Source organism: Prunus dulcis, chromosome 3, assembly GCF_902201215.1.
Source record: "Prunus dulcis chromosome 3, ALMONDv2, whole genome shotgun sequence".
Taxonomy (NCBI): domain Eukaryota; kingdom Viridiplantae; phylum Streptophyta; class Magnoliopsida; order Rosales; family Rosaceae; genus Prunus; species Prunus dulcis.
Window position 1 is genome coordinate 8,011,520 of NC_047652.1, and position 13,336 is coordinate 8,024,855.

Sequence of the window (13,336 nt, forward strand, 5' to 3'; positions counted from 1 at the left end):
TTTTTATTTTTTTATTTTAACAAATGTGGTCAACTTTTTAAATGTTTTCAAGTGTTGTTTATAAAAAATTATAAAAAATTATTGGTCATGGAATATTGTCTCTAAATAGTAGTTTAATTAAATTAAACAATACATAGTTGTGGAATGTATGAGTGTTGTACCACTGTTTTTCTCAAAATAATAAAATATGAAGGATCCTAAAATATAGCCATACATGGCTGGAGATGAAAAAATTTAACCCTGCACTATGTTTAAAAAATTAATATTTTCAAAAGCTAAATATTTAGCATTGGACTATATTTAACATTATAACTGGAGATGCCCTAACGTTCACCTATTCTAACTTGTCAAATCTGGTTGATGATTAAGTTTACGTTTGGGCTGATCCAAGTTGCACTTGTAGATGAGAGTGTTTATGTTGAATTGATAAAGTTGCTTTTGTATAAAGAGAGAGAAAAAAACCCGACCCGACGACCTATGGTGTGGGGTTTTGTGGAAATATCTGAGAAGAAACCCGACCCGACCAACGTGGCGACTCAGTTGGACTTGAGACAAGGTCCAATAAAACTGTGGAAAATTCGAATCCGAACCTAAAAGCAAAAGTCTTTGTAGCTTTTATTAGGCTCTTAATCTATCTTGGCTCTCTTGCTCTTTGCTCTCTCCAATTTCCGGAAGGTAGTCGATCTTAATTCTTTACTATTAGAATTGTATGATCAAATTTCAGGAACAATTAATATGTATTTCATCAATTACATCATGGGTTTTGTTTAAGTTTCTTTCAATCTGATTGAATTTCTCATTTTGTTTATGTTGTTTCTAGGGTTCTAGTTTTTTGGCAATATAGGTTTATAATTTCTTTGTTGAATTATTGAATTGAACTGCAATCTCAAGTAGGGCTTTGAATAAAGCTCAAGGCCTGAAACTTATATAAAATTTTCGTATTTAGTTGAAAATTCCATCAGGGTTTTGTATTTCATATGATAAAGTCTTGATTTTGTTTTTTGTTTTTGGATTAATTTGCTTATTAAAGAGTGATCTGTGGGTGAGGCGTGAAAGAAGAAGATGTGGGCAGCTTCCTGCCTGGCGTCGTGCTGCGCTGCTTGCGCCTGCGATGCGTGCCGGACGGTGGTGTCGAGTATCAGCCGCCGGTCTGCAAGGATTGCATACTGTGGGCTCTTCGCGCTTTCTCTGATCGTCTCATGGATTCTCCGTGAGGTCGCAGCTCCCCTCTTGGAAAAGATTCCTTGTAAGCCACCTTTTTCCAAATATTAGGCTGTGGTGTTATGATGTACTTGCTGTACTCTGTACAGTTTTTTTAAATGTTTGGTAATGCTTTATAAGAAACTCATTATAACATAATGTCTTTAAATGGGTACATTTTTTTTTTTTTATTTCCCATGGAAGTTTGACTACAACTAGAGGATTGTTTGGTTCTTGGGTTTAGTGGCATGTGGTCTTACATATGACACTGATCTCAGATTGGTTATTGATGCAGGGATTACTCAGTTTAATCAGACACATAACAGGGAGTGGTTTGAAACAGATGCAGTGCTTCGTGTTAGCTTGGGAAATTTTCTCTTCTTCACCATTTTAGCTGTTATGATGGTTGGCGTGAAAAGCCAGAAGGATCCCCGTGATAGTTTGCACCATGGTGGATGGATGATGAAAATTATTTCCTGGTGCCTTCTAGTGATCTTCATGTTTTTCATACCAAATGAGATTGTTAGCTTCTATGGTAAGCACTCTATTCTATCAGGGATTTTGTTTTCATAGTGCATAAAATTTTCGCTGTTTTCTTGTTTCAAAAGTCCCAAGATGAATTCCAGTCTCTGGGCTTGATGCACACATTGCAGTTTTACATTTAAGAAAAAAAATCAGATGCTAAACTTCAGTACATTTATTGACCTTGCTTGACCTATTTACTGCTAATCTCTGCCGGCAGAGACCAATCATCTGTTTATTTCTTAAATTTTGAACAGACAAGAAGTGTCATGATTGCGCTTTCTTTTCAAAGAAAATATACTTAGTATATCTCATGTTGTCACATCTGAATAGTATTGCATACATGCAGCATGATTTTTTTTTTTTTTTTTTACATCAATAATAGACTCTTAATGATTTAGCACTTATTGCATTTGAAAATTCTTATTGCAATCAAAACAGTATATCATACTGTTGTAAGTTCAGTTTATTAGGTTATCATAATAGAATACCTATATGTCTGTAACAACTAGTATGTCCTTGTCATCTGCATATTTCCATTTCTTTCTGTGAGTGCTTCGTGTACTTCAGCGGAATGATAATAGTGGTGATTTTCTGCTTTAGTGTAATCTTAGATTATTCACTCATCTTTTTATGTTTTCCATATTATTTTTTGACTCCTGAAAATTTTTCTATTGCTAAATCAAAATAGGCTTTACAAATTGGAGAACTTACTTATGGGCTTGCATATGTTGAACCTAGAGAATAGTAGCTAGGTTAGCACTCCAACATTGTTCTCTACATCTATCTGTGAATTATGATTCGTTTTTGGGTTATATATATATATTTTGCTCTTAATTTTTTTAGTGAATTAAAATGTACCTTTGTTTGAGCATAGTCAAGCAGCTAAGGCATCAGTGTCTGGGATATATTAGAGTATCCTGATGCTTTAAAATAAAAGGTTTGTGGTCATGATTTGTCATGCAAGGAAACTGAGAAGATTGGATTACTATTTGAGTCGCCTCTGTTAATTTCCGAATTTAGGTTCTTCTGTTAATTACATTTTTGGAAACTCTTTTCATTTGTGTGACTAAAATTGACAGTTAAATATCGTGTTTGCAGAGACAATTTCAAAGTTTGGCTCAGGATTTTTTCTACTTGTACAAGTTGTACTTTTGTTGGATTTTGTTCATGGGTGGAATGATAAATGGGTTGGATATGATGAGCAGTTCTGGTTAGTTTATTATTTCCTCAAGTATCTACTATTTATTTTCACATTTCTACATTTCTGCATTCTTATATTGATTTTAACTTGAATCTTCATCGTTTATATAGGTACATTGCACTTTTTGTTGTTTCTCTTGTTTGTTATCTGGCAACATTCGTCTTCTCTGGACTTCTTTTCCATTGGTTTACGCCATCTGGACATGACTGTGGGCTCAACACCTTCTTTATTGTCATGACTCTGATCTGTGTGTTCCTTTTTCTCATAGTCGCTCTGCATCCTGCTGTAAGTTTGTAAATTTCATGGTTCTTTCTTTATAGCTAATTATAATCAGTTACCGAAAAAGGAAAAGAAAAAAATAACACCATAATTGTATCACTCATGTTTGCAAAGATACAAGTAGAAGAAATAAAAAATGAAGAGGGATAATACAAGTTGTATAAGGCTGATATTGGTGATTATAATTCAAGAGATTGTTGCCTTATCTTTTACTGCTTCTACGAGGGCAGAGAGACTAGCTATAGATTCAGTGATAGACCAGAGTTGTAGAACACAGAGGAAAAAAATATAGCCCTTGTTTTATTTACTTTCTTTTTTGGCAACGACAAAGAAAGAGGCAAACAAGGAAGAGAGGGAGGAATTTGGAGGAAACCATGTTCTATTTCCATGGGACATTGTAAAGTCTGACTAGTTAAAACTCAAAATGATGTATTAAATTGGGATTACATCGATTCATGCTTTGTATAGATGAGTTAACTATCTTCTTGGGCTATAAACCAGAAGTATACCACTCTCCAGATTATGGTCATCTGTTATAAGGCAATGCAGGTGATGAGTGAGGTTTTCATAAACTTGGTTCAGTCTACTTTTTATCCTGTATTCTGTTGAGAGCAGCATATGTATTCAATACTAAATCTAGATTCTAGAACTGTACTTCCACTTAGCTTAAAAGAGTCTATATGTTGCTTAGCTTCTTGGTTGCACATATTTTGTATTGGTATAGTTCTTTTTACATTTATACTCTGATGTTATACATGCGTAGCCATGGTATGTTGATGTATGCAGATTCATTCGTAATAATTCAGTATTATGATTTCTTAGTTATCATTTTTATGTTATACAGGTAAATGGCAGCATTTTGCCAGCGTCAGTTATATCAATGTATTGCACATACCTTTGCTACAGTGCACTTGCCAGTGAACCAAGGGAATATGAGTGCAATGGTCTTCACAAACATTCCAAAGCTGTTTCCACTGGGACCCTTACCCTTGGTTTGCTAACCACTGTTCTTTCTGTGGTTTATTCTGCTGTTCGTGCTGGATCTTCTACGACTCTTCTCTCCCCACCAAGTTCTCCTCGTGCAGGTAATTCTTGGCAGAACCTTTAAAACCCTTGTTTCAAGATATGCAATTTGTCTATACTAACCAAGAAAAATGTGCTTAAACTGTCTTACAGTTATTTTGTTTTTGGTTTTTGTTTCTTGAACAATTGTATTTGATGTTTGGTTACATGAGAAATTTTGAAGGCAAAAATATTAACATTGATAACATTGATAACATTGATAGGCTATCTAGTTTTACTATACTACTAATATTCCTTATTTTGTGTGTAAATTTCTTGCTTGGTAAAGGTGCTGGAAAGCCTCTGCTTCCATTGGATAAGGCAGACGAACATGAAGAAAAAGAGAAGGCGAAGCCAGTATCATATTCATATTCGTTTTTCCACATCATCTTCTCTCTTGCTAGTATGTACTCGGCAATGCTTCTGACAGGGTGGACAACCTCAGTTGGGGAGAGCGGAAAGTTGGTTGACGTTGGGTGGCCATCTGTGTGGGTGAGGATTGTGACTAGTTGGGCAACTGCAGGTCTGTTCATCTGGTCTCTTTTGGCTCCTATTCTGTTCCCCGAGAGGGAATTCTGAACCCCGCCACCACCAAACTAGAGATAAACGGGTTTGCTCATCAGTGTCTCAAGTATATTTATTGTGTGTATGCATCTTCTATTGTACTTGAAATACCATCCACTTTGTAAATAGAATGGTATGTGTTGACTTTTGGAATAACCAATTATGCTTGGTAAACTACATGTTAATGAGCAAAACAGTATTATCAGTGAAAAGTTTCTTTATTCGATTTGATCTATTTCCAATACTTGGCTTACCACTTGGGCTAGCCCTTGAGGTTCTTACATGCACCATCTAGGTATTGATAAGCAAATGTCAAGCCTGGTTTTGGTTCTAGCCTATGTTCCATTTCTTTTTACGCGGCCTTGTTCTCTTTCATCAGCAATTCTGACTATATGGTTTGAAGATTGTGAAAACAAGCGAAGCCTAGGAGATTTCGATGCAAATAAAAGGATTTCTACACTTCTCATGGTTTCTGCGTTTGCAATTCCTAGGGAATTAAAACATTTATCTTTGGTGAAGAATGACCAACACCATTTTAGACAGGTTTCTACTTCTTTTTCCTTAAAAGGATCAAGCATTTCAAAATGTCGCAACCGTCATTTAGATTTGGCGTTACCGATTTGGTTGATTCATGGAAGTTAAATTGATATAATGTTTAATTTTTGACCTGTTTGAAAACCATTTTAGTTTTCATTTTTTTAGTTTTTAGTTTTGATTTGTATAAAACTGAAAACAGAAAAGTTTTTATTTTATTTTTATAAAGTCCAATTTGGGAAGGGGGACCTTGAAAATAATAAACTTGTTTAGTAACTCTTTTTCAATTTTCAAATAAAAGAAAATTTAAAAATTGTTTAAAAGTTGTTTGGTAATGATTTTTAGTCTTATGCGGAACTTAGAAATTAAATTTTTATCGGAGTCAAATTCTAAATTTGGGGTCATAAAATGAAAGTACATGTTACAAAGAGTCTTATAACATTTTTCGAAGTTAGGATGGATTTTGGTTCTGGAAGTCCAAAGGCTCGCATTGGGCATGCAGGCGAAGACGAGTCAGGATGTCCCAAATACCGAATTTTAGGACCAGATTGAAATATATGTGTGATAATGTAAAATTGGGGAGTGAGAAAGGAGGGTAAAAAAATTGAAGCCAGTTTATTATTTTAAAAAAATAAGAACGATTTTGAAAAATAATTTTATTTTAAATAAAAAATGAAAACTGTTAATATAACATGTTTATAGTTTGCACTGAAGTGGTTATCAAACAGACCTTAGTGAAATAATTAACAATTTACGTCCCCAAAGTAGACTTAAATTGAAATAAATTTCATACAGTATAGGAACAATACCAAAAATCGATGACAGAATAAGGATGACAATTCTCTGATAATAATAAATAAATAAAATGACAAGATGTAACATTTAAAAAACATGAGTTAAAATAGAGAACTATAATATTAAAAGAAAAACAAGTTAAATAAATTCTGTGTTTATTGAACCCCTATTGTTCTTGAGATGCAGACGAAAGATATTTCTTCGAAGGAAAATGAAACTCAACCTTTGCTTTGTCAACGTACTGTTCTCACAAGAAATAAACCTCAGCAAAAGATGTTCTATTTAAAAATTCAATCTGGCAAAAACAATTACTATTAATTAAATTCATTATCTGGGGACATAACTTGCTCCAAACACTACACGCACTACCTGAGTCAAGATGCTGCAAGTGTCAAGGATGCGGATTCAAAAGAATAAAACTATGAATCCAATGGGGTAAGCAGTGGTGTTTAGGACAATCATTCAATCCTCAAAATCTCCAGCATTCTCCAATAAGTAGTTTGCTGCCAATTCTTCATTGCGATCGCATGCTAAAAATGCCTCGATGACCAAGGCCCTATCAAATCCCATTGCTTCGAGCTATATAAAATACCAAACTAATCAGTGTATGTAAAAAGATTACATGCAACAGTTCTCAGGAACAGAAAGAATACATACTCGTTCAATCTTGATAATAAAAAAATACATACTCGTTCAATCTTGATAAAAAAAAAAAAATACATACTCGTTCAATGGCCTCCTGCTCAGCCGGGGTTACATTGATGGCATGAGGCATATCTTGGTCAGGGCCGTCAGGCTGATCAAATATGTCACTGGAAGATGGAGTACTTTTGTAAGAAAGGCAAGTCATGATTTTGACAATTTCTATGTACGAATTAATTGGGTCTTTTTTATGATACTCACCCTTCAGACCCCTCAAGAGGTTCATTTATTAACTGAAGGAACTCAGTGTGGTGTTCCTGAATTAATCTTAAAAGCTGGGGGTTTTGCTTTCCAAGCTCCTGCAGCATGGGCTGTAACAAAAGCAGCACAAAGCAACTGTGAGACATTTAAAAGAAACAATCACAATTTTTAATCTAAGACATAAAGCAAATGCAAACCTGTAAAATTTGTGGATTTGCTTGCACCATTGAGCGCAATGCTTGGAACTATAACGAAAACAGACATTAAGTAGAGCAAACCTTACATAGTCAACAAGTGAATAAAACATGCAAACTGAATAAAACATGATCTCCAACGTTTACTATTCATTAGAAGCATGTAATAGAGCTTTTGTACGACTATATGACGTAGTTTAGCCAAACATGGCTTGCTACAAAGAGAATGATATCCACTTTTGGTTGCTTCTACAACATTATTTCTTCCCAGAAAATACATGAATGAAATAAAAATGTAAAAATAAGTGATATGATAAAAATGTATTATAAACTCGTATACTATCTCCACTCAACACATGCGCCATCTACCCTCTTTCCAATACCAATACTATAAAAACGTCAACAAGTTCAATCGTGTTGATTTGCTGATTTATAGAATCCAATATACAGAATATACACCTTAGTTGGAAATATTATAACAGGAAGATTACCTGGCGATTATTCCTGAGGAAGGCGAGGGATCCAAGTGCACCAGCACCAGCACCAGAGAGTGTTTCCTGGAGGACTCCAGCTTAGATACACAGCCAAGTAAATGTAAAGGAAACATATCCAACAATCCTACATTTTACCTGAGGAAACATATTCAAAGGAGCAGAGTTAGGTGCTCCAGAGACAGGTGCAGCATTGGCTGCCCCTGTTTCAGTTGCCTGGCTTGCCGGGAAATGTCCTACCGGCACTGCAACTTCCGCTGTTTCTGGAATACTCTGAAGAACACTGTGTCAGCGGCTAAATAAAGATCAATATAACAGCAACAAGTTTAAGAAATCTAGACATACAGAGTACAAGTAGTCGACTGCTCTCTCTGGATTGTTATATGCCGCTCGAAGTGCGCGTGTAACTGTTTCTCTGTCCCAGTTTCCACCGCCCATATCCATTATTTGTTGAATAGTCTGCTCAAGATTAGTACCAGCAAGTAAAGTTGAAGCAGCTTGACCATAAGTATCAGTATGCACACTGCAGTTGAAACAGAGGGGCTTAAAATCATCATGGTCTATGCCAATGGAAGTAATAAACAATGCAAGGGGAACCCAAAATTGTTTTTTTTTTAATTAAAAAAATAAACACTGTTCTTTCAAAATACATTAAAGAAACCAAATTAAAAAGAGGACTATAAGAACAGTTTCCGGATTACCCTAAAAAAATTCAGATTCATACTACACAAGAATATATTATAAACATGCCTAAACTAAACCAGCAGGATGCCAACACGGATAATACATTCACTACATCACTGGATATTCACATTGAGCAGCCCATCCTAGCTACATCTACATTAATTAATAATTATCTGATTGTGCATATAGAATTTGTTTAAGCAAGGTAAAAGTTAACAAACAACCTAGTAAACGTTTCAGGAGCTTGACTTCAAGGCTCAAGTCACATGTACCAAGATGGTTTTGAATAACTTTGTATTGACAGTTAGCATCCAATTTCAACCTTAATATCTGATTACACACCACCATTGCAAACTGCAAACTGCAATCTTCAAAATTAATTTTATAAGACAGTGATTGTGCATGCTTTCTGTTTGATAAATAAATTAACTTAATTAAAAGGTGCCCGTGGGCACAAACCAGGTATACAAGAAGTATACAAGGCTAAAATCGTAAAGAAACAATGAAGGCCACAAAAGGGAAAAGAAAAAGACAACTCTAGTCATCCACGTTAAGGTGTCAAAAAAATTAGCCTTCAACTCAAACAGAGGATTCCAGCCTTCAAAAGATGCTTAGTAAAATTCATTTCAATCACCGTACTTGATTCCTCAGTAACAACTGCAACTTAATGCAACAACCTAAGGTAATTCAAATCTTAACCGTTGTACAAGTATCTTCATGCCCTTGCCATAGATTGTTAAATATAATCACAGGATAAAGAATCATACTTTGCACTGTCGGAAGCAGATATGGTACTTTGTACGGGTCTGCGGCAGCACAAAATGTAAAGGTTTGTTAAAGAGAACTAATTTAATCTAAACCCAAGTTCAAAAGGCTCCTTGTCATGTAAACTCACGGTGGTTGTGCAGGAGCTTCGGGTCTGGTTGTAGAATTTGTGGTTGGTGGAGTTGGAGGAGGATTTGTGGAAGTAGGCTGCGACGCAGAGATACAAGAATTAGCTTAAACATTAAAATACAACCAGGAAAAAAAAACCGCCCAGAAAACAATAAGAATGATTGATAATAATACCTGAGTGGATGAAGCCCCTGCTAAGCCTGAAGTTTTACTCTGAAAATTGGCAGAAAGAAAATGAGACAAAAATGGTAGGGACTAGGGCTTATGCGGATTGCGGACAAAGCAGACAATAAAACAAGTTTCTAAAGTCGTCTGCCATTCTTGGTTAAACTTTAGAGTACAGATAACTTGTGGTAAAGCAAACATGTACCATTGAACATATACCATTAGCAAATTAAACTTCCAGAACTACCCAAATCAATTAGCAAAGTACAAGGATATGAGAACATATACCATTGAACAAACGTATGTCTTTAGATCGTATGTCTTTACAAAATAATTCATGCTCCAGAATGGATATTACATTTCTTAGATGATATATCTTTACAAAATATCATTATATCATTTGTGCAATTCAATGAATAAAAGAACAAATGAAAATCTGATTGCATGTCAACTAAACAATATATAGTGATTCAAAACAACTTAATCAGGAACACAGCTAATATATAGTATCACAATAAAAATATTAGTATACCATCAGAAAATAGGCATTCTTGCTTCATTAGAAATAAGCGTATTTTTTTTCCCAGCGTAACAGCAGAAATAATTAATGTATCCCAAGTTTCTAAAAGACAATAAACAGTATACGCAACCTAGAACTGTTAATCATAGTTAGTAAATTTGCATATAATATGCACATTGTGCACATATGTATTTTTTAAAGTACTTCCATCTCCAGTACACTTCCTAATTATAGAAGACATGTTTCTCAAAAACCAAATGTATTATATGGGTAATATACACATGCATATATATTTTCACATTTAATACATGTATTATCACATATGTTTCAACAATATAGGTACAACTTGCATATTATACATGTATTTTTCACGTATTATTATAAAAAATACTAAATTAGAACTTCCATATTTTTCACGTATTTATTATACGAGTAATTTACATATTTCATTCATATGTTTCCCATCCAATATTTTATTAATTATCCCCTAATTCAATCTCTATTTTCCTTTTAGTAATATTACTAGCATAAAATCTGATTCAGTTTTAAAGGCTTCTCTCATCGTTACTGAATTGTATTTTTTTTTTTTCTGCTTTTTCTCTCTCTAGCCTCTCTCTCTCCCTCTCATGCTCACATATACACAGACTTATCCTTCTAATATCAATCAAATGAGTGTTAGCTTTTTTTTTTTTCTTTTTTTTTTGTTTGTAGATTATATCACATTTTATTGAGTAAAAAATAGGGCCTTACCTTCTAAAATTGGTTTCATTAATGTACTTCACTTTAGAACAAACGCCAAATAAATTATTTGTTAGCCATGCATTCACAGAAGCTCCATTAATTCCTAATGTTGTAAACTCTTGCACTCCATATAATGACAATTACCTTGACATATTACTCGAAATGCCACCATATTACTTCCAATGCCAAAATTATCAGGCTCAGATCTTCAGCATTGTTAGACTAATATCTGATTTGATTAAATCATAAACTATAAAAACTAATGAAACTTGTCCTCTTCCCAAAATAGAGGTGTGGAAGCATGTGTATCTTGCCGCATTTATTAATTATCCCCTTCCATACGAATGTTTAACCATTACTCCCAATAGGTAGTGGATAACTATTAATGTACAGAAGCCAAAAATACTGTACAAAAGTCGTGGCCTAATAGTATACATGTTTTTGGCTGAAAAGTTTTGCATTACCATTACCTACTGTTTTTATATGTTTCATCAGATTGAAAGTAAGGCCAATCATGATGAGATAAAACACATATGTCCAAACTAGCAATATCTCTATAATTACTGATTTCTAGTACAAAAAATTGCCAAACAGCACATAATAAGAAACTTCTTTACTAATCTTAGAACCAAGAGCAAAATATACAAAAGTGAAGAACTGAAATCATATAATTGATTAAAAAATCAATCAATAAAAAGTGATTGCCATATTTGAATAAGAGCAACTTTGAATATAATTAGCACATTGCCTTTCGATTTAAGAGATAATACCTTGCTTAGCATGACAACAAGAAAACCATCTTCTGTGACCTTGTTGTCAGCCAATGTAGTTTCATCTTTCAAGACCTTCCCATTGTGAATCAATAACTGCTGCCCACATGGATAATTATCTTTTCCTTGTACATCTTCAATGTTCTTCTTCACAGCCATAACCTTATATTCAAAGTAATAAATGTACATTATAAATATATTAAATTTCAATGCAGCTAATTACATCAAACTTCTATACAACAAACACTTTGTATTAAATTTATTCTTTTATGCAATTATGTTCATGCAATATGTAAGTAAATGTGCATATAAATAAAATAAAATAAAATAAAATATAGATATATTTAAGCAAAATTAACGACATTTCAACTCTTAAAGTGCCCAAAAACGAAAGAAAAAGTTTCAAAAATCTGAATTTTCATTATGTTTTTTCTTTCCTTGTTTTCTGCCTAGCTATACAGACTGAATAGGAGCAAAAAACATTCAAAATTCAAATAAAATAAAAAGGAGATGAAGAAAGATGCTCACAGTGTCAGTGGGCTGAACCCTAATTTCGAAATGGCTGCCTTTGAGGGTCTTTACAGTGAGCTTCATCTCGGCGAATTGGAAAGTCCAGAAACGACAGCGTCTGGGTTGGCGAGAGAGAGAGAAAAAAACCCTAGAAAAGCAAAAGGCCGAAGCCTCAACGAGAAGGGAACCGAGTGCAGGGAACGAATAGGCACTATATCAGTCTTTCATTTCCTTGGTAATAAATAGTGGACTGCACGAGTGGCGCACGTGACTTAAATGGAAATTGTGCATGTGTTGTTTTGTGGCTACTAGCGTGGAATCGAAGTGAATACAAGAGCTTGTTATGAAGAGAAGTACGTGGGAGGTGTTTTTCTATAATGATCACCTTAATTATAAAGCATCTTCAACACTAATAGCGAATAAAATTCTTCAAATTGAAGTTTGTCGATTTACGTGACAATTTGAAAAGCCTTGTTTGCTATTTGAATAATTTTTGCTCCAACAGACTCTTCAATTCAATTAATGTAATATCATGAAAAATATGAAAAATGTCTATGTATTTATTATATGAAAAGAAAAAATGCATTTTTTTCACATTTTTCAAGGTAGGTTTTGTTTTTCCAAGTAAAATTAAATGTTTGAAGAGCCAAAGTCAACTTACCAGTCCTAAAGAGAGAGAAAGAGGTTGTAACTTTGATGACTAAGTTTGAAGAGGCTGTTGGAGAGAATTTTTCTAATGTAACTCACTTATTTTAGAATTTCAAAGCTGTTGAAGAGGTTGTTGGAGATACTCTAAGTAATTTTATGTGATAAATTGGCTCATTTGGAGTGATTCTAGATAGGCCATAATTCCTTTTCGGGTATGTGGTTCTTCATAAAATCACTTAAAGTGCACAACTTATTAATAAATAAATAAAAATATTCAATTGATATATTCCTCTCTTCAATAGTATATATGATACAGTACATATAAAAAGAAATTATTTTCATATAATTCTAACTATTTACTTATAATATAAATAATATCATTCTAAGCATTGTTGGTTTAATTTGGTAAGTTATTTTGGGGTTATCATAAAAGTATGAGGATACTTTCTAGTATAAAATTTGGATTACTAATGGCCCATAATTATCAACAATCACAATACTGCCCAAATTATAGAGTTCAACTCTTGAAAAATGAGGTGTGATTGTTGTTTTTATGCATGCACCATGCTTACCCAAAGTGTTAATAAACATTGGAATGACCTTGAATAGAAAGTAACTCTCACTTCATATTAGTAAACATGTCATTGTGGTGGATA

The 13,336-nt window shown here is 33.8% G+C and overlaps 2 protein-coding genes across 3 annotated transcripts; one reads left to right on the forward strand and one right to left on the reverse strand.

Annotated features, from left to right (window-relative positions):
- The first annotated feature begins 346 nt into the window (after positions 1-346).
- LOC117620875 (probable serine incorporator) lies at positions 347-5,066 on the forward strand. Its single transcript, XM_034351117.1, has 7 exons — positions 347-675; positions 1,031-1,246; positions 1,496-1,735; positions 2,824-2,935; positions 3,037-3,211; positions 4,050-4,290; positions 4,557-5,066. Exons 2-7 carry the CDS (start codon positions 1,063-1,065, stop codon positions 4,844-4,846), a joined length of 1,242 nt encoding a protein of 413 aa, XP_034207008.1. The 5' UTR covers positions 347-675; positions 1,031-1,062; the 3' UTR covers positions 4,847-5,066.
- Positions 5,067-6,257: 1,191 nt separating this feature from the next.
- Positions 6,258-12,240, reverse strand: LOC117622706 (ubiquitin receptor RAD23b). Of its 2 annotated transcripts, XM_034353470.1 has the most exons (12): positions 12,051-12,240; positions 11,523-11,684; positions 9,501-9,539; positions 9,328-9,404; positions 9,200-9,238; positions 8,094-8,271; positions 7,887-8,021; positions 7,749-7,814; positions 7,261-7,308; positions 7,064-7,173; positions 6,885-6,972; positions 6,258-6,739 (listed from the first exon to the last, which is right to left on the reverse strand). In XM_034353470.1, the coding sequence occupies exons 1-12, from the start codon at positions 12,114-12,116 to the stop codon at positions 6,623-6,625; spliced, it is 1,125 nt and encodes a 374-aa protein (XP_034209361.1). In that variant the 5' UTR covers positions 12,117-12,240; the 3' UTR covers positions 6,258-6,622. The 2 variants fall into 2 exon arrangements, with proteins under 2 accessions (XP_034209361.1, XP_034209362.1); XM_034353471.1 differs by lacking the exon at positions 9,200-9,238 and having other exon boundaries at positions 12,051-12,232.
- Between the last annotated feature and the right edge of the window lie 1,096 nt (positions 12,241-13,336).